At 42.6% G+C, this 25,948-nt stretch overlaps 1 protein-coding gene across 4 annotated transcripts in view; it reads left to right on the top strand.

Moving 5' to 3' along the window:
* The first annotated feature begins 546 nt into the window (after positions 1-546).
* Positions 547-25,948, top strand: part of OPTN (optineurin) — a 41,494-nt gene continuing 16,092 nt past the window's right edge. Inside the window, exons 1-6 of one of the 4 annotated variants that reach the window (XM_055332065.1) lie at positions 547-716; positions 8,194-8,388; positions 8,999-9,201; positions 13,355-13,537; positions 16,358-16,431; positions 18,364-18,498. In XM_055332065.1, the coding sequence (XP_055188040.1) occupies positions 8,223-8,388; positions 8,999-9,201; positions 13,355-13,537; positions 16,358-16,431; positions 18,364-18,498 (761 nt within the window). In that variant the 5' untranslated portion in view covers positions 547-716; positions 8,194-8,222. Of the gene's footprint in view, positions 717-1,469; positions 1,597-8,193; positions 8,389-8,998; positions 9,202-13,354; positions 13,538-16,357; positions 16,432-18,363; positions 18,499-25,948 lie in introns of those variants that run through there. The other 3 variants (XM_055332064.1, XM_055332066.1, XM_055332067.1) reach the window with 3 other exon arrangements.

Consider the following 25,948-nt stretch of genomic DNA (forward strand, 5'->3'; position numbering starts at 1 on the left):
GTCTCCAGGCTCACACCCCGGGCTGAGGGCAGGCGCTAAACCACCGAGCCACCCAGGCTGCCCTGAAAGGTCTATTTTAAGGGCAAAGTCGGATGGAAAGCCATGCAGGCTCAGTTTACTCCATCTAGATGTAAGGCTTTTAACAGAGGTGGAGGGTTCGCGCAAAGCATGCCTCGGACGTCCTCCTCTTACCGTGGGGCGCAGCGACCCCTGCGGCTCCGGCCTCCTAGAGGGACCCCAGCGGAGGAGACCGACTCCGCAAGAGCCTTTAATTGGTAATTTATTTAAATGAGCACGACGGATTACGGCCGTTCACGGGCCCGCGTAGCCGAGCTTTCCCGGGTCGCGACCTCTCCAAGATAGAGACGCCGGGTGGGGACCGCGCCCGGGAGGAGGGGGCGGGGCCCGCGGGTGGGCGGGGCCTCGTGGCAGGGCTGTGGTGGGCGGAGGCTGCGAGTGGGCGGGGCCTCGGGGCGGGGCCTCGGGGGCGGGGCCCGGGAAATTCCCGGCGGGGCGGGGAGGCGGGCGCGGCGGTCAGCTGAGCGGCGCTGGGCGGGGTCGCGAGGCCGCGAGTCCGCCCGAGGCTCCCCGAGCGCGCTGCCGCCGCCCCCCGCCGGTGCCCAGGTCGGCGTCTGCATCCGGGTCCGGAGCCCTCCCCCCGCGGGCACCATGGCGAGGAAGCAGTGACCCCGAGCGAGGCCGGAGCGCGGGCAGGGGTGAGCGGGGCCGGGGGCGGGCAGGGGCGCGGCAGCTCCCTTGCGTCCTTGGAAGCGGTTCCCGCGGCTCCACCCCCCTTTTCCCTGCGACCCCGAGTCTGTCGGGGTGTGGGTGGCGGGGGATGGGGCGTCCTCTAGACCCCCCGTCGCTGCCGCCGCCCGGGGGAGGGTTTCCAGGCCCGGGGGTGGGGCGGGGTGGGGGGGATCCTGACCTGGTGGGAAAGGGCAGCCGGGGCGGCCCTCCGCTCTTTCACCGGCCCGGCTGACCGCAGGTGACTTCCTCTGTAGGGCACGGAGGTGGTTTAAGGGTGACATCCTCCCGCAGCTTGGGAATGATTGTACAGCCAGTTCCTCTCTATGTGGGGAGTGGTTAAAGGGACACCTTTGAGAAACAACCACCAGCTCGATGTCTGTATCTGTGCATGTACGGACATACACGGTGAACACTCAAGGAGGCTGAGAACCCCAAAGGAATTGTTTATACTGTCGGAAAGGTGTGAGCTGGAGGCGGAGTAAACATCGCTGGGAGAAAACGAAACCCAGAGTCTGGTCTGGCCTCCTCCTCCTCCTCCACCTCCTCCTTCTCCTCCAGGAAAACTGTTGTATGGAATTGTATGCCCCAGAGCTGTGGAAGGATGAACTGGAAAACAGAACCGTCGGCCAGTGAAGGTGGTGTTAGGTGGGACCTCAGAGCCTCAGATCTGGTTGAGCAGGGCATCCCTACTAACACAGGAGCCAGCTCCTCCCCCTGCTCTTTGCTGAGGGAGAGAAGAGCTAGGCAGCCCTGGCTACCTCCCAGGATATGCTTGCCCAGTTTGTACTGGGCTGGAAAGATCCTGGAGCAGAGGCTGAGGCCAGGAGCTGTCCTGGAATGGAGAAGGTAAGTGAAGTTTAAATGTGGCCCGGAGAGACAGGACAGTGACTGGAATCTTCCAAGTGACTGATCTGTTTTTCTACTGGGCCAGTTCTAGTGGTTCTTTGTACATGGTACACAACATTATAAAAATAGCCTCTTTTTTTTTTTTTTTTGTAACTGATCTCAAGTTGTATATTATGCTATGGAATCCAACTAAATCCTCCAAAAAACAAAAACAGGCTTTATTCTTTAAAGGAATTGGCCATTGTACTACAGAACCTTCTCCCTTAAGTAAGGATGCGTGGGTATTTTCTTCTCCTAGCCCTGCTTTTTCCGAAATTTTTTTTAAGATTTTATTTATCCAGTCATGAGAGACACAGGTGGAGGAAGGAGCAGGCTCCCTGTGAGGAGCCTCATTTGGAACTCTATCCCAGAATCCCGGGATCATGATCTGAACCAAAGGCAGAATGCTTAACCACTGAGCCACCCAGGTGCCCTTCCAAATTTTATAGAGACTTGGGTTATTTGTTATGTTCTTTGGAATCAATGGGATTAGTAAATCCAAATGAAAAGGAAGGAATTAAACTCTGTCTTTTAAAAAGTGAAGTCTGTTTCATCCAGAGAAAAATATTATTTGGAAGGTTTGACATGTATATGAGGATGGAATGCTAGAATGCGTGTTACAAAATGACACCCAGATCTTTTGGGGATGGCAAAAGAAAGAGTATTAATTTTCAAAACAAGTTCTGAAAGTTGAGTTCGAGATTCGGGAGAGGAGTGCTGTAGAGCTGTAGAAAAAAATACTACTAGCACCGCTGGCTTTGTCACCTACAGAGCAGAAAGTGTTTTACAATTGCTAGACCTTAAAATACCTCGTTACGCTGTATTTTTATTTCATTTCAACGAACATTTACTGAGAGCCTGCTATGTGCCGCTCACAAGGAAAAATAAAATAGAGACCTTTGCTGAAGTTTGATGCAAGATAGACTGGAATGGGAGGATTATAGGACTTTGCAGAAAGAGCCAAGTGCTACTGGGTACTTAGAGGAAAGAACTTTAACACAGGACATGCATTTCAGCCGGACATGAAACTGTCTGGTGAGTATTTGCCAGAGCAAAACTGTGGCCAGGCATTTTGTGCAGAGGGGAGAACAAAACAGAGACAAGGGCAGAGAAGCAGAAAAAATCAGGGAACTGTGAACTCTTTCATGTGCCTTGCGTGTGAGTGGCATGGTGATGGGAGATGATACCAGTGGGTAAGTGGGGGCCAGACTCTGAAAGGCCATGTTTTTCTCATTTGGGAGCTGGAACTCTGTCCTGTATGGGAAGGGTTTTAAGCAGGAGAGTGACTTCCTCCTGGGAAAGAAACCGTGGTGGTAGTGGGACTGCAGTGTAAAGAGGTGAGTCAGACCACGTAGGAGGCTATTCAGCAAGTATTCTAGGTACTGGGGACACAGTGGTGGACGAAAGAGACAAAAATCCTGTACTCTGCGGAGTGCAGCATTGCTGTAATTGAGACAAGACAAGAAGGGCCTGACCTGAGCTGGCAGGGATGGGAGGGAGGTGCAAGTGCCAGCACTTGGTCACCCCTCAGACTCGAATGGAGCATCAAGACACTCCCAGGCTCCTGCATTATGTGATAAGGTTAAATCGATTTCCATTTTCTGTATGTTAGCGAATTACCAAATCAGAATACCATTTCTGGCGTAGGAGCTTCTCTTACCCTCTTAAAAGGATACATACTTTGAGTTCTTTTCCTCTTAATAGGATACATACTTTGAGTTCTTTTTCCAGGATGATGATAATTTTAGTTGATGCAATCTTGGGTTCTTCCTCAGCCCTCTCATGATCCCAAACCAGAATTTGTCAATAGCCACTTATTGTTTCTGATCAAGAAATAGGTTTGCACTGTTTAAAATTAATTTATCCATGTGCGGATTAAGCCTGTGAATGCTTATTAAGCAAATTTGGAACGTCAGCCATAGCAGGGTAAGGGCCTGGACTTACTTTGTATTATGCTGGTTGGTCCAATGTCCAGGGAGTAGAAGTCCGCATAAGGCAGATTTTTGTTTGATACAAAATGACTTTCTGACAATGGTAGTGGTCCTCCAATAGAACGGGCTGTTGCCTGCTAGTCATTGCTCATATCTTCTGTCATTGAAGCCTTTCATGCCTGGTCTATATGACCATCTTCCGTGGAGACCAGATAAGACATTTTTGCATCGAATTAGTTGGAGTGGATCATTTGTAAGGCCACCTCAGAAATAAGATTTAAGCTCATGCTCACATCCACAAAGTCAGGTCATTGATATAATTACTTGACTTGTGAAAGTAAAACTGACATTTAAGAATTCAAACAGATCTGAGAATAAAATCCAAGATGTTTTGCTATTGCTCTTCCACATTCCAGGTGGTTTGCCTTCTTCCTTACTGGTGAAATCTTGGCAAATCCTGTGCTAAATTAATTCACCCTTCTGTAGTTAAATACCACCTTAGCTTAGGAATGACACATTTCAGGAGTGCCTGGCTGGCTCAGTTGGTAGAGTTTGCGACTCTTGATCTCAAGGTGGTAAGTTCAAGCCCCATGTTGGACATAATAGAGTTTACATTAAAAAAAAGAAGAAGAACAAAGAAAAAACTGACACATTTCAGATCCAGATTAGTTGGATTTTTATGAGACATTCTGTTACTAAAAAAAGAAAAAAGAAATTCTGTTACCAGATAGAACCTTGGAATAAATGGCTTAGTTTCAATTTCTATAACCTTTGAAGATATGTGCAAGAATTTATAATGCAGGGATCCCTGGGTGGCGCAGCGGTTTGGCACCTGCCTTTGGCCCAAGGCGCGATCCTGGAGACCCGGGATCGAATCCCACGTCGGGCTCCCGGTGCATGGAGCCTGCTTCTCCCTCTGCCTGTGTCTCTGCCTCTCTCTCTCTCTCTCTGTGTGTGTGACTATCATAAATAAATTAAAAAAAAAGAATTTATAATGCATCTCTGTGTTCAATTGAAAATAGCTTAAGATGATGTTTAAAGATTTAGAAAATTCAGCTTTCTCTGATGGGTGTTCTACCAATAGATATTTCACTTAGTGTATTCGTAACTCATAATGATGCCCCCAAAATACCTAAAATCATCATATGCTCTTTGAGCCACCAAAAATCAAATGTATTGCTTTTGGTAAAAATTTGGTAGTAAGTATTTACATGCTTATGTTTGGCATATATGTTAACTTCTTATTACTCTGACATTTCAATTACCAAATAATTTTTCCTCACAGTGCTGGAAAATGAAGTGTTTGCAATGATTAGGACAGGCATATGTATTAGTGAGAGAGGGTGGCATGGCCATAATGGTGCTGGGGTGTATGTGTTGGATGGTAGGGTTGGGCCTTCCTAGAAACTCAAGAATACTTTTCATTTGCTTTTTGAGCTGAATGCAAATGTAAGAATCATCATTTGTTAGACAAGTCACTAAATTACCATAAGAGGTCACACATTTAGTTGAGGCACTCTGTTTTTTCTACTGTCCGCCTTAGCATAACCCTGTTTTTTTTCCCCTTCTGTCCTCCTAATATCTGGGCAACCTGATAAAGGTAGGAGCACTGATATAACCGGTAGAACCAATTTTTAACTTTACTGTGGTTGTGTCTAAAGGAGGCACAAAGGAAAGTCGAAGAAGAACAATACCTGGATAATTTTCAAGAGAAAATCTTTCTTTTCTCCCCTCTCCTGCCCTTTTCTCTTCTCTCCATCTCTCCCTTTTCCTCTCTCTTGGAAAAAACATTAAGGAGAAATGTGTATATAATAAAATGAAACTAAACACACTGGAAGAGAACTGCTTAGGAACTTCTTTTAAAAAACATCTATTGAATGTTTCCATTTACTTTTGCAAAGTGTGTTATAATCATTGAATACCTGAGCAAATTGAATGTTGACAAGTAAATGATCCACATTGTAAGGATTTAAAAAATTTTTTTTGTTTAAACTCAATTTAGTTAATATGTAGTGTATTATTTGTGTCAGGGGTAGAATTTAGTGATTCATCAGCTGCCTAGAACACCCAGTGCTGGGGCTCCTGGTGGCTCAGTGGGCTAAGTGTCTGCCTTCAGCTCAGGTCATGATCTCAGCGTCCTGGGAACAGGCCCCAGCGCTGAGCAGGGAGCCTGCTTCTTCCTCTCCTTCTTCCACTCCCCCTCCACTTGTGCTCCCTCTATCTCAAATAAAGTATTTTAAAAAAGAAAAAAAGAACACCCAGTGCTCATTCCATCAAGTGCCCTTCATTAAGAAGCCCATCACCCATTTACCCCATTCTCCTACCCACCTCCCCTTTAGCAACCCTCAGCTTCTTCCCTAGAGTTAAGAGTCTCTTATGGTCTCTTATGGTTTGTGTCCCTCCCTGTTTTTATCTTATTTTATTTTTCTTACCCTCCCCCTATGTTTATCTGTTTTGTTTTTTAAATTCCACATAGGAGTGAAATCATATGATATTTGTCTTCTTCTGACTGACTTATCTCGCTTAACATAATACCCTCTAGTTCCATCCACATTGTTGCAAATGGCAAGATTTCATTCTTTTTATGGCTAAGTGGTATTCCATTGTATATATATATATATATATATATATATATATATATATATACCACCTCTTCTTCATGCATTCATCTTTCAGTGGACATCTGGGCTCTTTCCATATTTTGGCGGTTGTGGACACTGCTGCTATAAATGTTGGGGCACACTGCCAGGGTAGGTCTCTTTAGTATTCCTGTTATTTAGTAAAAACCCACGTTTGTGAATATTAGCTCTAACATCATACTGTGCAAAAATGAATTTTATGGAAAGCCAGAAACTGGCTTTCTCCAAATTACTTTTGTCTAAATTATTTTATACAAATTATTGGGGGGGGGGAGGGAGAAGCAGTCTCTTCTAGCCACTGAATGCTAAGAGCACACTTCAGCATAATCTCTTTTCTAAATGCATTAGAACGCCTGAAACAGATACCTTCTAAGGCTCATAGTTGAATAATATGCCTCATCAGTGTTTTTCACTTCCTAAGATTGCCACCCTCATTAAAGCATTTCATGGGGCTACCATTCTTCAGATGGCTGCTCTGGGGAGAAGAGCCACGGTAGTACTGTCTCTCATGGCCTGCAGGCTCCTTCAGACCAAAAGCAGGTCACCATCGGGCTCCCTGCTCAGCCTGCTTCTGTCTCTCCTCCCTCTTTGCCCCTCCCCCAGCTTGTGTGTGTGCGTGCTCTGTCTCTCTCTCTCTCAAATAAATAAAATCTTAAAAAAAAAAATGAACAAAACAAAAGCAAGTCACCAGGCTCTTGAGTCCAGGGACCTCCAGAGAACCCTTAGGCGTTGCTTCCAGTTGGGGGGGCGGGGAGGAAGCACCACACCCTGTGTGTTTGGTTGCATCTTAATATATGGCCAGCAAGAATGACTCTTAGATGTTAATGATACAGTGATGTATCAGAGTGCACTTATCTCTCTCCATCTTTCATGACAAGGCTTATCATCATCTTCATGAAGTACAGAAAAGAAAAAGAAAATATTTGCCTGTAGCATGTCACCAGTTGTCAGATTCCTGTGTATGCCCAGGTGGAAGCACATACTAAGTGGATTTGGGATACACTTGTCTATCTTATTTATGTCCACATTGACCCCTGTACAAAATGAAGTGGTATGCTTAAAATATTCTCAGGACATGCAGTAAGTGAGCACGATACCTTAGTCTTTTTAGTATGCCTTGCAGAATTATCAAATATGGAAGCATAAATATTCAGTAGCATCTTTATTGTATTACGTGGCTGGGTTTTGGTCTTGTTAATTAACAATATTGTCAATATTGTTGCATGTCTTGTTAAGTGACCTTGGCTGAGCTATAAAGCCTCTGTGAATTCAGCTCCATATCCTAGAAAATAACTATCCAGTTGGGTTTTAGTGAGGATTAGAAACTGACATGTCTGGTGCGGTGATTCAGCACATAGTAAGCATCCAAAATATGTTTGTTCTCCCTTTCCACTTAGCCAAAAATACAAGAGATAAAATATGGAGATTTTGCAACAGTTTCGGCCAAAATAAAAAGAGCTGAGCTTTAAAGATTTGCATAGGAAAACCAATTTAAGGATCCTTTACCCACATGCACGAATATATGGAAGCTTTCTTGAATTCCTCTCTTGGATTCCCAAGTCTCATGATATCATCGTCTTCTCTCCCTCCTCCATCTAGTGGCCCCTCACCACACCCACAGACACACTAAAGCTAGAATACACTTTTTTTGTTTAAAAGGAAGAACCAGGGGCACCTGGGTGGCTCAGTGGTTGAGTGTCTTGCCTTGGGCTCAGATCATGATCCCAAGGTCTTGGGATTGAGTCCCACATCAGCCTCCTTGCAGAGAGACTGCTTCTCCCTCTGCCCTGTGTCTCTGCCTCTATCATTCTGTGTCTCTCATGAATAAATAAATAAAATCTTTGGTGGGGGGAAGGAAGAACCAAAAATGTCCAAAATACAATTGGAGAGGAAATAGACAGCTTTTGGAATACTGAAGAGCAATTGCCAGTGGATCTGTGGGACTTGTAGGGAGACCCCTTGCTGAGAGAAGATGGCTCTATTTTCAGGTTGTGACATTTCCATAGGTCCTACTGCCATGTCCCACCAACCGCTTAGCTGCCTGACTGCAAAGGGGGACAGCTCCAATGAAACCACAGGAAATGGACCCCCCAATCTGGCTCACGCAAACCTGGACACCTTCACTCCAGAGGAGCTGCTGCAGCAGATGAAGGAGCTTCTAACTGAGAACCATCAGCTCAAAGGTGAGCAGCATCTGGCCCCTATGTTTCTTCATTCACCCTGGACCTTGGTGAATGAAATATTTTTGCAAAAAGGCTTGTTGTTGCATTCCCTCCTCTCTGTTTCACTAGCAGGAGCAAGAGCAGAGTTTAGCTTTTGGTAAGACTAAAATTGTTTCCATTGTTCAGTTTGAGATACAGGTAAGAATAAAAAGCACTTGCATACCTCAGGCAAATGGCATAATGACATGTAGTCCATTTAGAAAGAAACAGGAAGAAAGGCTACTATTTTTACAGAGTTAGTCCTAAATAGTTCACAGAAGGCATCCTTTGTCTCAGGCCATGGCCTCTGGCAGGACTAGTGTTCAAATGAGTCCTCTAGCATGTGAGCTGTAGTGGAGGTACCCAAACCCATTTTGTTTTCTGGAGTCTTTGAAGCACTGGAAATGACACTAGATGCCCTAGTCCTATCTGGAAGCAAAAACCACCCACCTTGGTCTTTTTCTGGCCAACCCTGGGGTCCAGGCCAAGCATGGCGTCTTTAGATATAGAACTATGTGTGAGGGTGGTCTTGGAGGTTGGATTCATCAAATCGATACTGATGTAGGACAATCTCATTCCGAACCCCATGCAGAAGCCATGAAACTAAATAATCAGGCGATGAAAGGGCGATTTGAGGAGCTTTCAGCCTGGACAGAGAAGCAGAAGGAAGAACGCCTTTATTTTGAGGTACAGAGCAAAGAAGCCAAAGAACGCCTCATGGCTTTGAGTCATGAGAATGAAAAATTGAAGGAAGAACTTGAAAAACTAAAAGGGAAAACAAAGATGTCTCTTAAGGTGAGCAGACTGATCAGTTGTGATTTGATTTGATTTGATTAATATTTAAAGTGTAATCTCACTTGTCTAGACTTCTAGATCAAAACCTTTCATGGTTCAGGCTAGATGAGTATTTTGCATCGTCTTGAAAGAATTGTTCTTGCTGAGAAGGTTGGTTGCAATATCAAGGGTCGTGTACAATCTCTGTTGGGGGAAGGAAATTTGTACGGTTTTGACCATATTGATTATAGTCAAAAGAAGGTTGTAGTCATCAATCAGTATTTTGTATTCATTATAGATGATGCAGGAAAACCTCTGCCTAGAACCATCCAAGTGTTAGTTTCTAGTTTCTCTTTGATATAAAATAACATTTTAAAAGTCTGTTACTCAGAAATTTTATTTACTGATCTTATCCTTTCCCCAAGCCTAAAATAGAGATTCCTCCCTTTACATTTTACGTCTGCTTTTGAGAAATGGCATGACATATGTCATGTTGTGATAGAAGGCTATCAGGTTGTCACATTTTCATTGACCCAAAGAATCTGAGAAATGTGCCCGTAGCCAAGAGTGGATGTCAAAGATGTCAGTGAAAAAATATGTATCAGAACACATGTGAGGGCAGCCCAGGTAGCTCAGCAGTTTGGCGCCACCTTCAGCCCAGGGTGTGGTCCTGGAGGCCCAGGATCGAGTCCCATGTCGGGCTCCCTGCATGGAGCCTGCTTCTCCCTCTGCCTGTGTCTCTGCCTCTCTGTGTCTGTCTCTGGTCTCTCATGAATAAATAAATAAAATTAAAAAAAAAAAAAACACATGTGAACCATCTGCCCACATTCTAAGGCTCACTGGATATTGTTCATTAGGGTGCACATCTGCCGTTCCTTCCCAACCTAGAACTTAGCAGCCCCCTGAAGGATAGAATCCCAGACATCAGTGATTTTCCTTGAGATACCTTGAACCCTGTTGATCTCTTATTTCTTGGGTAAAGTATGCAAACAAAGAAAAATAAGAAGAAATAACAAAAAAGGATGATACAGAATAACGTGAAGAATGAAAAGTTGTTAGAGAAATTGTGGTTTATGTCAGTGCTTTATTCATCAGTCCCTGCTCATGGGATGATGTGAACATTCTGCTTTAATATACTTACATTTGCATAGGAAATGACTCATTGTTGATTAGATTTATCACATCTGATGTCTTACACTTCAAAGAACACTAAGTCACTTCTTTGGGGGAAATCTCTTAGTATCTAAATATTTTCAAGATAGGATACTCTGAAGAAATGATGACCTAGGATGTATGAATAATTTTCTGCTCCCTGGAAGAAAATATCTTACACTGTTTTCCTCTTTTGGCTTTGGGGATGTGAACTGACAGTTGTCATCAGCCTGGTGGGACCTGTCATATTGAGGAGCCTTCCGGAAGCAGTTTGTCTGCTTGAAATAGTCTGCCTATGGGTTTTCCGAAAAAGTCCTAGTATTAGAAGAAGTTGAGAACAGAAGCTAGAGCTCTAGACAACAACTTTCAGTGCAGAAGATCAGGTGAAACAAGCCATAAGCAAAAGCAGGACTCAGAAGTGAGTCCTTGGGACAGAGGTATGTTGGACAGAGAGATATTTATGGGTCTTTAAAACCCTTGGTCATCAGCTTTCTCCCCCCAAAATGTGCCTTCCAGGCCTGCCTATTACCTCCCTGTCTCTTTAATTTTTATTTCATGGACCGGTTGAGGTGATTTGTAAAATTGAGGCTCTCATCTTCCTGACTTAAAGCTCTCAAAGCCTCTGACTTGTCTCACTCTTGCTGTCCATCCTTGCTGCTGTTCCTCCAGGGAATCCCCTCCAGCCACTAGGGCCTCTCATGTGTTCTATGCCACACAAGGAAAGGATTAGGGAATTTCTTTTGGAGATCTGCCTTCTGATCCTCAGGGTAAGGCTGAGGTTTTAATGGTTCTTTCCCATTTCACAGAATTATACGTTATAAGCATCTGTAGAGAGAACTTTTTAACTTTTAATTGTACCAATTGCTAGGCAGAGGTCATTAGATGGATGTTTCCTCTAGGATTCTAAAATGGCATGTTAGTCTGGGCGGATTTGCCAGACAGCAAGATGAAGACATGATACAAGTACACAAGAAGGAGAGCCATTGTGTTGCATGAAAATCAATGGCCGGCACTCAAAAGTGGAAAAGACAGTAACAAATAGTGGAATTGAGGTTGATCAGAGAGATTAAAACGTGTGACTTCTAGTCTAAGAAGGGAATGGAAAGAGTCTCAAGTAGTAAAATGAAGAGAGATTTAAAATGTTAATTTGTGAATTGTTTTATGGCCAATCAAGTAGATTCAGAATTTCCAAACAATGGTGAAGGGATCCTTACCATTGCAAAAAAACAAAACCTGACAAGTCTGCGATTCTAGGATCATCTTATATCCCTGGTCCTTGGACACTTGCTTAAAACTCTGTTTCCTACTCTTATACCAGGGTGGTTTTAAAAATCCATTCTGGGCCACCTGGGTGGCTCAGTTGGTTGGACATCCAACTCTTGATTTCGGCTTAGGTCGTGATCTCAATGTCATGAGATCAAGACCTACGTCAGGCTCTGCACTGGGTAGGGAGCCTGCTTGGGATTCTCTCTCTCTCCCTCTGCTCCTCCCTACCCTCGCTGACATGCTCACTCACCCTTTAAAAAGAAGAGAAAAAAAAAATCCATAAAATGTCCTCAAAGGGGTCCAATAAGAAAACGCAAAGATTCCTAAAAAAAGCATGGCCTTCCCCTTACCCACTTGCTTCCTATTTCCAGGCTAAGCACCTCTTCTTTGATCTCCCCCACCCCCTTCACATTTACATTTCTTTCAGATGAGTCATTACCTAGAGAGGATGCAGAGGCTGATAACCTTTTGCTGCACACCTACCTCTTCAGCCTCACAAAGAGTTCTTTTCTCTCAGGCCCGTAGTGGTTTCCTGGCAAGAGAACACTCCCAGTAAAGGAAGAGCACGATCTCACTGGTGTGAGGGGCGCTCCCATGATACATGTTAATACCTTTCCTTCCAGGTTTTAATAGTTCATGGACCAGCTGGTTTATGCATGTCCTTTCTGGTGCTTTCTTGGTTTTGCTCCCCGCCTTTGGGTCTGTTTGCAGTTCCTTAGGAAATCTATCAACAGGCATGGGTGTGTGTGAGAGAGAGTTTTCTGAAGTGTTGTCATTCTCTGATGATCTCAAGTATATATTTCTGGTGGCACCATGCCCAGAAAAGCAGTGACAGTTTCCTGAGGAGGAAATCAGAGAGGCCTGCCTAGTAGGTCACAGCTGGAAGGTACCACAGAGACCATGTAGCACCTCATCTTCCTAACTCAAGAAAACCAAGCCCAAGACATTAAGCGAATCTTCTCAAGGCAACACACACAGGGATTAGCAGGGTGTAGACTGGAATCTGTTTACTCTACCCCGGAGTGAAAACACTTCATGTAAGCAGGGTCCATCTCTGACAACTTTGTCATGTGCAATAATTGTAATGAGGAACACAATACATACTGGTGTTAGTAAAATATGAATACTTACCAATGTTTATATAGGCTGAAAGTTAATTTTTTTACCTTTGGTAGCACCCTCTGAATGTTCAGTTTTCTTATTTCTCCCCAGGGTTACTTTTAGCAACCTAAAAACACCATCATAGAGTATGATAGCCACCAGCTTGCATGCCTGAGAGAATTTTGGACTTTTCATGGTCTTTTGCCATTCATGTATCAAGTAATGAAATATTTTGGTCCTTTGGCTTCTGATTGCCCATGATAAGTATGGGGAGGAGTACGGTTGGGTCTGCATCTGTGGGAGAGAAAGAAAAGGCAAGAGGTTGATTCTGGCAGCTTTTTGTCCTTTTTGACATTTTGGACTACAGCTTAACAGTCTACCATTGACAAAGTCCGATTGGTCATTTTTGTATCAGATTATTCTGTGGGCTGAGGAAGCTTCTCTTTCTTGGCATGAGGTTGTTTTAACTTTCTATTGTTTGGCTATAATAAAATAATGTAAAATTTTCCATTAGAATTGATGTATCAATATAGATCTCCTAGAAAAGGCTAGAATTTTCTACCATAAGGCATTGCTGCCTTGCCAGTGGGTGTGGGGACACTTGAGTGTGATGGTCAGGTGTGAGTTTGATTCACTTTCTTCTTGTCATTTCCAGGACCCGGCTGGGGACCTCAAAGCCCCCAAAGCAGAAGCAGACCAGGAAGTGGAACAGCTGAAGACCCAGGTGGCCTATCTTCAAGCTGAAAAGGCCGATCTGCTGGGGATTGTGTCTGAACTCCAGCTCAAGCTGAACTCAGGCGGCCCCTCGGAAGACTCCTTTGTGGAAATCAGGATAGCTGTGAGTGTCCCAGCTTTGATTCAGTTTTAAGCAAATTACAGAACCTCACCTAGACACCTAGATTACACCCCATGTCTCTTCAACACATGGAAGCCAAAAAGTGGAGAAGTTTCAACATCAACATCGCCAAGATAAATTGGCTCTTGTTTTTAAGTAGCACATAATCCTGGGGCACCTGGGTGGCTCAGTCAGTTAAGTGTCCATCCAACTCCTGATTTCAGCTCAGGTCCTGATCTCAGGGTCATGAGATCATGCTTGGAGTGTGGAGCCTGCTTGGCATTCTCTCACCCCCTCTGTCCTTACCCCTGCTCACGCGCACACACAAGCACTCTCTCCCTCTCTCTCCCAAAAAAATAGTGTAATATAATTCTCGTGAGGTTTATCATGGCTGAAATGGAAGACGATTGATTACCTTTTATGACAAAAGAGATAGTTTCTTTTTCCTTCCCATAGGTCCTGGCAAATTAGACATTTTATGTCTGACCTAAAAAACAAAAGAGGGCAGCCCGGGTGGTGCCGCCTTCAGCCCAGGGCGTGATCCTGGAGATGCAGGATCGGGTCCCACATCGGGCTCCCTGCATGGAGCCTGCTTCTCCCTCTGCCTGTATCTCTGCTTTTCTCTCTCTCTCTCTCTCTCTCTCTCTCTCTCTCTCTCTCTCTCTCTGTGTGTGTGTGTGTGTGTGTGTGTCTCTCATGAATAAATAAAATCTTAAAAAAAAAACCAAAACATAAACTTTTTCAGACCAGGTCCTCAGCTGTGTCTGGCATTGCACTTAGGTGAGCAGAATCCTGAGCAAGTGCAGTGAACTGACTTTAAGACAGTTTTTTTTTTTAAGATTTTTTTATTTAAGATTTTATTTATTTATTCATGAGAGACACAGAGAGAGAGAGAGAGAGATTCAGAGACAAAGGCAGAGGGAGAAGCAGGCTCTATGCAGGGAGCCTAACATGGGACTCGATCCCATGTCTCCAGGATCACACCCTGGGCTGCAGGCAGCACTAAACCGCTGCTCCACTGGGGCTGCCCTTTAAGACACTTGTTAATTATAGAACCCTTTTTTCAGACCAGCCTTACAAGGAACCTCAGTTTATTAAAAACAAGAAGTGGAGAAAAGAGCGAGCAGAACCGCTGGGGTTGTGATTGAGGGTCCACCTTGGCTTTGCCCCCGCTTCTGACAGCAGCTGCCCGGGCACCTCCGGGCACCTCCGGGAGCAGAGTTGGGAGCCCACAGCATCTGACACATTTTTTTTTTAATTTTTTTTTTATTTATTTATTTATGACAGTCACAGAGAGAGGAGAGAGAGGCAGAGACATAGGCAGATGGAGAAGCAGGCTCCATGCACCGGGAGCCCGATGTGGGATTCGATCCCGGGTCTCCAGGATCGCGCCCTGGGCCAAAGGCAGGCGCCAAACCGCTGCGCCACCCAGGGATCCCTGCATCTGACACATTTTGGTGAAACCAAAACTGAAGTGAGCTCAGTGATGTGGTGTGCGCTGGGCCATTCTTGAGCGCATGAGTAGCATCTGTTGTGACCGAGTCTGGGTGTGTGGGTGGTCCGGCTAAATGAAGAGCAGGGCAGGTAGGTGATGGTCGCTGCATGAATAGTGAGGGAGAAAAACAAGGATTAGACCTTCTGTGATACACACTGTGGCATTTTAGCTTTGTCAAACTGCACATCTGACATAGGAAAAGAGATAGCGTCTCTGAGAAAGAAGCATGTACCTCGTAGATAATATCTGGGGAGCTTGTAAAAAGCCAAACTCCTGGGTGTGTTGGAATTATTAGCGTATGACTTCCTTTGCCTTCCAGTTCTTTTGCTGCACTAAAGAGTAACAGCCTGGGGAAAGGGCACTTAATACCTTGGCCCCCCATGCCCTCTAATAAATCTTTGGGTGCCTTCATAGCAGTTGAAATCAGGAGAATTGAAATACCAGATGGAAAGCACACTTCTGTAGACAACCAAAGATGATGAAACACAAGTTTGATCAAATAGCTTTCACCTTTTGCAAATAACTGGCAAAATTCAGGGAGGCCAAAGAACAGATGAGAAGTTTCCAAATGAGGCTTCTTCCTTTGAGGTGCACAGTTAGCATAATATGCTGCTTCACTGATCTGATGACTGACAGTTATTTTTAGCATAAACATGCTTTTCTTGCCTGGCTTCTGTAAACTAGAAAACATTGCCCAAGATTTAGGAAGAATGTATGCATTCAGAATTATCTAGAACCATCTTTGTGCATTTTTGGAAGATTTTCCTGCTAGCTCATTAAAATATAAGTGTCTTTCAAATCATTTAACTGGTCTTAGACTTCTTGTTCCTTAAGTGGCCCACGATGTGTTCACATTTCTGATAGGAGCCAACTTTGTGCTTTGGGAGCTTTGCCCACAGAAGACAGCCTCTTTTTCAGCATTGCTTCAGCAAGTTCTGACATTTTGCATTTTAAAGGCCTGTACAGGGAAGGCGTGTGGAGTTGTCACTAGCTCTATATGACCTTAACTTGAGAGAGAAGGGACCTGCCAAGGAGAGGGAGGAGATAAGCTTTCATGTGTTTGGGGTCAGGTTGACTATTCTGGATGAGACACCAATCTTCACACCTTGGCCTAGATATTTATAATCCTGACAGGATGTGCAGGGTGAGGGAAGAAGGGTAGATTTCCATTCCATTTCCTTGACCTTGTTTAAACATCTCGCATTTAAATGTTGGTAGGTTCCTTGGGTTGCAGGTCATCAAATTCTTGATCTTTTGCCTTTTTCTCTTTCATAATTTGTCTTGCAGACATTATCATGTTAAAGCCCTTTCATTTTCTGCCTTTACAGGAAGGAGAAGCAGATGTGGCAGTGAGAGAAATCAGGACAAGTCCTGGTCCTACAAGAACTGATTCCATTGACACGTATGTGAAGAAGGGCTAGGGCCGTCGGAGACACCCTCGGGCAGTCTTGTCACTTGCAGCTCGCCACTGGGAGGTCAAACATCTTGGCTGCACAAGTTGATTCTTACTAACTTATGCCTTTTAAGAATGTCGGTTTGAATGTGATTTGGTGTTGCAGCCCAAACTGGCAGAGAATAAACACTATGTGTGATGCCTTTGTGGGCTAACAACCCTCACCACTCTGTTGAGAGGCATTTCATTTCATCTGCCATAAGATGAGAAGTGAAGACAAACTTGTCCTTCATCAAAAGACTCCTGCTTCCTAATTTGTTTATCAGCACAATTTGACCTGGACCAGGCTGTCCAGCTCGATAAGTGGGATGTTATCATTTTGTCTTCCCTGTTCATTCCCAAGGATAAGCCCAGGTGACTGATACTGAGTAATCTCTAGTGAGGACTGCGAGTGTTCTGAGTCACCGCCTTACCCAGTGGCCAGATGTCTTACCCGTGGCGTCTCAAGTTGACCTGTTCCCAGTAGATATTAGGTAGCATACATCTTAAATGGCAGAGGGGCTTGGAGGAAGAGATGGCAAAGGAGCTGGGCATTTGAGCCTCTCCCCATTGCAGGCTATTGACTCATCCCCTGTAAGCAGGTTACTGTTGTATTAGTCTATTTGAAAGAGACAGTTACCAGAAAATTTCTCTAGGAATCTTTTCTGTCTAAGGCTTTTAGTATCTTTTTTTCTATAACTTGACGAATGTTCTTATAAAACATGAAAATGGGCTAGTTTTTTTTCCCCCACTTATGCTCCCAAGCCCTTGCATCAGGGAGAAAATAAGTGTTAGATAGTATTCTATCATCAAACAGGGCAGTTGGTATAAATGAAAGTTACTCCCTAGCTTAGTTAGCAGTTCCTCAGCTTTTCCCCTGTATTGCTTTTTTAATATCGAAAGACTTTCCTGGAAGTGGTGGGAAGGAAGAAAGCCCTGTTTGAAATTTCCAAGCCACTTCCTCGTCATTTATATCAACCTGCCAAAACCACTTCCTCTTTTAAGCCACAGGTTTGTTTGTTTTTTTTTCTCTAAGGTTTTATTTTTAAGTGATCTCTACACTTAGCGTGGGGCTTGAACTCACGATCAAGAGTCCCACGCCCCTCCAAATGAGCCAGCCAGGTGCCCTGAGCCACAGTTATGTTTTAGTAACAGCTTCCTTACCTCATTTGAAAATATATTAAGGAGGCAGAGATTGATTTCTGGGTATGGAGTTCAGAGTCTGGAACTGGGATTTAATCCTGGCTGTTTATAAGAGGTGTGAACTGGAGTAGGTGCCATGAGCATCGGCGCAGTCACCCGGGAAGTGTAGTTACTGCACCGGTGGTCCTGGTTTTGTTTATCATCCAACAGCTTCTTGATGTAATCAGATTTCAAAGTCAAGGAAAATATTGTACATTATCTATCAACAGTGCCTATATTTCTCTGCTGTAATTACTTGAAATCAAAAACAAACACTATTTTCTTCTCCTAACTTGAGAATATAAAGTTAGAGAAAGGCTGGTGGTCTGCATGTCTCCAGGCTGCACGCCTGCTCGTAGACTTTGTGTGACTTTCCTCTTCTGTAGGAAGGCCGGGCACAAGAAACCAGGGCCACCTCTGCTCCACCATTCCCATGGGTACTGGGGTCTAATGTTATGGGCACACTGGCTATTAGGAGAAAGTGAGCGTGTGCATGCAAAGTGAGCCTACCCGAGAGCCCCCACTCCTTTCTTGGAAAGCACAGAGGAGTATGGCCCCAGTGGTCACAGGGCCAACTGCGTTTGGTCTGTAAATGAGAATTATTTGGAGAGTGTTCTGGAAAGAAGTTCCTTTATGTTGGTTCCAGTTCCATTCTTAGACACTTTGACATTGGTGTTTTCTGATGAAAACCTGTTAATCTTTATACTGTTCTCGATGTAGGAACAAATCTACAGAAGGTGCAAGGAATTATTTGGAATTTGAGAAATTAACTGTGAGCCAGCTCCTGCTTTGTCTAAGGGAGGAAAACCAGAAGGTGGAGAAGCTTAAAACTGCACTCAAGGAAGCCAAAGAAAGGTATGAAATAGGTAACTCTAAAGTATGCATACATTGCTTTTTTTTAAACGGTTTTATTGAAATAGAATTAAGACACCAAATAATCCATCCATTTATGGTATACATTTCCATATTGTATAGAATATTCACAGGTTTGCAGCCATTACCACATTATAATTTTGGAACATTTTTTTCTCCAGATAAGAAACCCAGGACCTGTTAGCACTGATTCCTCATTCTTCCCAGTAATCGGTTCTCTGTCTCCAAGATTTGCCTTTTCTCAACACTTCATATAAATGGAACCATTTAATATGTGGTCTTTTGTGGTTGACTTTATTTAGCGTCATGTGTTCAGAGTTCATCTACGTTGTAGCATTGTATCAGTTCTTCAGTTCCTTTTTCATTGCAAAGTAATAGACCATTGTGTGACTAGTCAGCATATTGTTTATTCATCAGTTGGTGAACATTTTGGTTCCCACTTAATGTTACTTCTAAATATTCATGCAGTTTTTTGTGTGGACATTTTTTTTAATCCCCTGGGGGCATCTACCCAGGAGTGGGATTACTGGGTCATTGGCAACTGTGTGTTTGATAGTTTGAGGAACTACCAAGCTGTTTTCCACAGTGACTGCACCACTTTATGTTTCTACCAGAAACATATGAGGGTCCTACTTTCCTCCACATCCTCCTTAACCCTTGTAATTGTCTTCTTGATTATAGCCATCCTCATGGAATTAGAGTGGTACCTCATTGTGATTCTGATTTCATTTTCCTAGTGACTGATAATGTTGAGCATCTTTTCATGTAGATCACTTATAGATCTTCTATGAAGAAATATCTTTAAAAAAAGAAATATCTATTGAAGTCCCTTGCCTATTTAAAAAAGTTGGATTTCCTTTTCATTACTAAGTCATAAGAGTTCATTATCTATTCTAGATGCAAATCCTTTATGAGGTATATGACTTGTAAATACTTTCTCCCATTCTGTGGATTGCCTCTTTACCTCCTGGATGCTATCATTGACAGCACAAAAAAGTCTTTTTGGATGTAGTCCACTTTATTTTTCTTTTGTCACTTGTGCTTTTAGTGTTTTTCCTAATGAACCATTGACTAATCCAGGGTCACAAAGATTCACTCCTATATTTTCTCTTAAGAGCTTTTTCATTTTAGCTCTTACATTTAGGTCTCTGACCTATTTTGAGTTTATTTGTGTGTATGATGTGAGATAGGGGTCCAGCTTCATTCTTTTGTCTGTGAATATCCAGCAGCACTAATACCATTTATTGAAAAGACCATTCTTGGGATTCCCTGGGTGGCGCAGCAGTTTGGCGCCTGCCTTTGGCCCGGGGCACGATCCTGGAGACCCAGGATCGAATCCCACATCGGGCTCCCTGCATGGAGCCTGCTTCTTCCTCTGCCTGTGTCTATGCCTCTCTCTCTCTCTGTGTGTGACTATCATAAATAAATAAAAAAATTTAAAAAAAAGAAAAGAAAAGACCATTCTTTCCCTCACTGAACTGTCATGACACCCTTGGTGGAAATCAGTTGGTCATGACTGTAAAGATTAATATCTAAACCTTCAATTTTATTCCTTTAATGTATATGTCTATCCTTTGCTAATACTACACTATCTCAATTATTACTGTTTTGTAGTAAATTTTGAAATCAGGAAGTATGAGTTCTCCAACCTTGAAAGATCATTTTGGCTATCCTGGGTTTCTTGTTTTTCTGTATAAATCTTAGGATAAGTTTGCTAATTTCTGGGGGTGGGGGGAACCAGCTGAGATTTTGTTAGGGATTGCATTGAATCTGGAGTTCAGTTTGGGGAGCATTGCCATCTTAATAATATGAAATCTATTGATCCATAGAAGATAACACATAGATTTATTTAGGTCATCTGTAATGTATTTCAATGATGTTTTGTCATTTTCAGTATACAGGTCTTAAGCTACTTTTCAAAATTAGTTACTATGTATTCTAGTCTTTTTAGTGCTGTTTTACATGAAATTGTTTCCTTAATTTCATTTTTGGAGTATTCTTTGCTTGTGTACAGAAATATCACAACTTTTTTATATATTGTACATTGATCTTATAGCCTGAAACCTTGCTAGAATCATTTATCAGCACTAATAGTTTTTTCAGTGGATTCCTATGCATTTTCTTTATATAAGGTCACATCATCCTTAAAGAGAAAGTGTTACTTCTTTCTTACCAACAAGGGTACCTTGTATTTCTTTTTCTTGCATGATTTCCCTGGCTAGAACCTCTAACACAATGTTAAATACAAGTGGAGAAAGCAACATGGTTGTTTTGTTCCTGATCTTAGGGGGAAAGTGCTTTTATATATTAGCTGTAAGGTTTCATAGATGCTTTTATCAGGTTGAGAAGCTCCCATCAATTTCTAGTTTGTTGCACTTTTTATCATGACAGGTTTTGAATTTTGTGGAACACTTTTTCCATGTCTATGGGGATGATTACGTGGGTTTTTAAACTTCTAATAATATGATGTATTTCACTTATTGATTTTCATATGTTAAACCAGCCTTTCATTCATGGGTAAATCCTATTTGGTCATGATGTATAATCCTTTCTATATGTTGCTAGTTTGGGTTGCTAGAATTTTGTTAAGGATTTTTACATCTTTATTCATAAAGGGTATCAATCCATAGTTTTCTTGCCTTGTGATGTCTTTGTCTGATTTTGGTAGAAGGGAAATACTGGCCTAATAGAATGTGGTATACACGTATACACATATGCACTTACTTTGGAGTAAAATTCATCTGTGTTATAGAGTTGTGAAGTCAATGAATTCTTATGTGCAAATGCACTTTTTAGAAATGCAAAAAAAAAAAAGAAATGCAAAATGCTAAACCATGTAAGACATGGGAAAGGTTGTGCAATAGTTAGGGTTCCCATGATTGCAACATTTAATCATAAATATACTATGACATAATTAATTCCCTCAGACATTATAAATGGCTTGTTAATCTTAAAATTATAGCACTGCAAGAATTAGCACTTTCTAACTGAAGCAACTTAGATTTTTTTTTAAGATTTCTATATTGGGGGGGGGGGCAGAGGGCAAGGGAGAGAGAGTCTCAAGATCATGACTTGAGCCAAAACCAAGAGTCATATGTTTAACTGAGCCACCCAGGCACCCTGAAGCAGTTAAAATTTTTAACTATAAAAAGATCTTTTCCTAAAATATGAAACATAAGTTATTTATTCAGATGAGGTTAACCTGGCAGACACATCAGCAGTGGTCCAATAACTTATTTGATAGCTTGTTTCAAAAGCTACAGAGGGCATGCTGTCTCTTAAATCCTAGGGGTTTACATCATATACTACTGTTGTCCCTTAGAAGATTTCAAAGGTTGACTTCTAGGAGACTAGGGCCATGTATTCTAATAGAGCAAAATATTCATCCTATCTTTTAGACAAATCCCGAAATACAGTAACATACATAGATAGATGGTAAGGTAAATAAAAGCACCCTTTTTACACCTTAATTACCACAACTGGTTTTTAAAGGGAAGATGTTCCACTTTGAAAAAGACCATTACTACCTATGAATAATTGGCATGTTTGTATTCTGTGAGCACCTTTACTCCACCTGTGTTCTATCCACCATTCTCAGAAGTCAAGTTTAGCCAGTAGTTCATGCATACTTAGACAACATTATTAGCCTTCATGATGAAAGTGTCAACTTAGGAATTTGCTAATTAATACCTCCTCATCATTCATATGATGTATGTAATTCCTACTTTCAGAATAATTCTAGCCTTCTCTCTGCAGCTATAGCTCTTCAGATAGCACTAGGAAGTCAGGCATGCCTTTGAGATGGCTCTGTTTAGTCTCCCACCTTAAGCACCTGTAAAGGGTCCCTTTCTCAATAGTATTAAATTTCTACTCTGTAAGCCAGCCTTCTCTCAGTATTTGGTAACTGGCACGTCAACAGTAGTTAACAAGACTTCATGTTCTCTGGGTGGGTACCAGAATGGTGATTTCTCCCTTGCTAAGATAGGCCTGAAACCAAGAAATTAAACCCCTGATACCTGAACAACCTGGCTTGCTTTCCAGGCTGTATAGGATACAATGAAAATGTATTATAAGACCCAATACGTCTCTCTCTCAGACAAGTGAGTCTTCAACTATTTTCATGAATCACAACAAATGAGGGGTATGGTATAGACAGTATAAAATTTATTCTGAAAACTTTTAGGAGACTTGTGGGGAAAAGGGATCATAGATTGAGGGTTTTTTCTGATTGTTTTCCAGGATTAGTATTTCATGTAATTTGCATTTTCTAAACAAATTTGAACTGATAGCAAGTGAAGAGGGGGAAAGTGCATAGCAAGAGAATCAAGAGGTAGCAGAGACAGTCAGTCCAAGATGAAAATTTGCCCTAGGAAGTAAAATAAGTGATCATTCAAATGTAGATCAGAACCCTAGGTCATGCTTGAGTGACATGAAAAAGGCTCATCCATCAACCCTGCCGCAGCTGGCTCTTAACCCATTTAAGCCTGTCTTAATGAAACAGTGCCTCTGCACCAGTTAGCCTGCCTTAGCCTGAAACAATGCCTGTGCAGCAGCTAGGTCTGGCACTTTGCAATGGCTCTAGCTATTTTGATGCTTACCTCCATGCACCAGACTTAAATTACCTCCATGCACCAGACTTAAATCCTACTGAATTGTAACACACAATTAGCTGACCTCACATACCACAGATGCTCCTGGACCCAGCTTACCTGTTCCATTTCCAAAATTGGCTATATTGAAATTCAGTTAGATAACTACCCGGTGTTTACATTATTAGGCACACACAGGGAGTACTCAGTTGAACTCTGTGCCTTTTCCTTTTCTTATGGAACTTTTTTTTTTTTTACTTCTATGCATAATTACATCTTTAAAATTTGCTTGGTTTCTCCATGCTCTTCCCCAATGGAGAAATCGCTCAGTTACATTCAGACATGTTAGGAGTCTAGTGGTATTCTCTCTGGTGTCTGACCTACTTGCTTTCTAGGTCCTGCCACATGGTATCATCTTGGCATCTCCCTCTACCTTCACCCTAAGGAATTCCTTCACTGTCTTGTGTTCCATCACCTGTTTCCTGAATCCATTGCCTTTCCTACTCTTTTTTGAATGTTTTTTTGTGTTTTTTTTTCAAACAGAGTTCACTACATTTCCACTAACTTACTGAAAAAGAACATATGGGCAGTATATTTTCTGAGACCTGTATATCTGAAAATCTCTCCTGCCTTTATACTTCATGGATAGTTTGGCTGGGTATAAAATTCTGTAATTGGATAAGATTTTACCTTCACATTTCAATAACATTGCTTCATTGTGTCCCAGCTTCTGGTCTTAATGCTGAGAGACCCACTGCCATCCTGGTTCTTCATCTTTGGGAATGAGACTTCTCATGTGCTTTGGTTTGAGCCCGTTTTTCATCTGTTTATTCTGGACACACTTGGGCTTTTAGTTCTGCAAACTCATGTCCTTCAGTTCTTGAAACATGATCTTGAATTAATTTAGTGATAATCTCTTACCCTCAGTTTTCTTTGTTCTCTCTTTCTGGCATTATTAGTATTTTGGATAGGATCTCTTCTAATTTTTTTAGCTCCTTGTTCCTTTTATCTCTCTCTTTTTTCCCCTTCTGCTAGATTTGACCAACTTTGATCTTCTGTTTTTTGCAAGGGAGAACCTTTGAATGTTCCTTTTTACTGTGTTTTACTTTTTATGGTTATAATGTTTCCTCCTATCTCTAAGGATATTAGTGATACTATTTTGACTTTTTCCCTCCACTGGCATTTTCTATTTTCAGTAAGTTACTTTTTCTGTTTCATATTAATATTTTCCTTAAATGTCTGGCAATCTTGGCTGTTTGACCAGATTTAGCAGAATTATAGGGTGTTAGAAGCTGAGCACATCTAAGGAGATCTGGCTGGGAGGTTTCCTTGGGGAAGCCCCACATCAGGAATTTTAAATCTTGGGGCATTTGGGTGGCTCTGTGGTTGAGTATCTGCCTTTGGCTCAGGTTGTGATCCCAGGATCCTGGGTTCAAGTCCCACATCAGGCTCCCCACAGAGAGTCTACCTCTCCCTCTGCCTGTGTCTCTGCCTTTCTCTCTGTGTCTCTCATGAAAAAATAAATAAAATCTTTAAATGAATGAATGAATGAATGAATGAATGAATGAATAAATAAATAAATAAATAAATAAATAAATAAATTCTTTAAGAAATTTAAATCTTTTCCCTTATCCTGGTTACATACTGCAGAGGAGACTCTTCCAGCCTCCTGCCTGGAAGATGTTGAAGTTCTTGAGATGAGTAGAAAAAGGTGGGTGAAGGTCTTAGTGTTCTGTGTGTAACTGTGTGTCAGTTCCCCTTATGGAAGAACCCACTTCTCATCTCTAACATCTCAACCCAGAAACCTTTTATTTTGTGATATTCTTTCATTGTAGGCTCCACACCCAGCTTGGAGCCCAACATGGGGCCTGAACTCACCACCCTGACATCAAGAGTCAGATGCCCAACTGACTGAGCTACCCAGGCACCCCTTCTAGTTCCTCTCTCTCTTTTTTTTTTAAGATTTTATTTATTTATTCATGACAGACACAGAGAGAGAGACAGAGACAGAGACAGAGAAACAGGCAGAGGGGGAAGCAGGCTCCATGCAGGGAGCCTGATGTGGGACTCAATCCCGGGTCTCCAGGATCACACCCCAGGCTGAAGGCAGCACTAAACCGTTGGGCCACTGGGGCTGCCCCCTTCTAGTCCCTCTTAAACAGGCTCCACCTTTGTCCCCGTGTCCAGAGGAATCTGCTGTCACTGACTCCTGAGCCTTCGGGTTGCCATAATGTCAGTTGGATTATATCTTGGCTTTCCCTGCTATGGCTTCAGACCTAGCCTTACTGGGCTGCCAAATCAGTTCATTCATAGCCATGCCTCCTAAATCTTGCTGTTATTTTCTCTCCCTTTCTCTTTGTTCTTGAACGTTATGGCTTTTTTTTTTTTTTAAGATTTCATTCATTTATTCATGAGAGACAGGCAGAGACATAGGCAGAGGGAGCAGAAGGCTCCCTGTAGGGAGCCAGATGGGGGACTCAACCCCTGGGCCCTGGGATCATGACCTGAGCCAAGGGCAGATGCTCAACCACTGAGTCACCCTGGTGCCCCTGTATATGGCTTTTTAAAAGTCATTTTGGTGGCATCTAGGTGGGAGAAAAATATATTCAGTTCACCGTTTTTAACTAGAAATCTCTTCTTTCATTTGCATTTGTGTTGGGCTGGCCTTCAGGTGGTTATTATTCAGTATAAGAATCTTGGTACTTTTTGTCTATTTTTCCTTTCTCTGCTGAATCCTTATAAAGGGACACACTCATGTAACACATATGCTTGTGTGTACATACACACAAAGACAGATTTTAAAAATATTTCTGTGTATTACTGAATACACAGAAAGAGGCAGT

Source organism: Nyctereutes procyonoides, unplaced genomic scaffold, assembly GCF_905146905.1.
Source record: "Nyctereutes procyonoides isolate TBG_1078 unplaced genomic scaffold, NYPRO_anot_genome, whole genome shotgun sequence".
Taxonomy (NCBI): domain Eukaryota; kingdom Metazoa; phylum Chordata; class Mammalia; order Carnivora; family Canidae; genus Nyctereutes; species Nyctereutes procyonoides.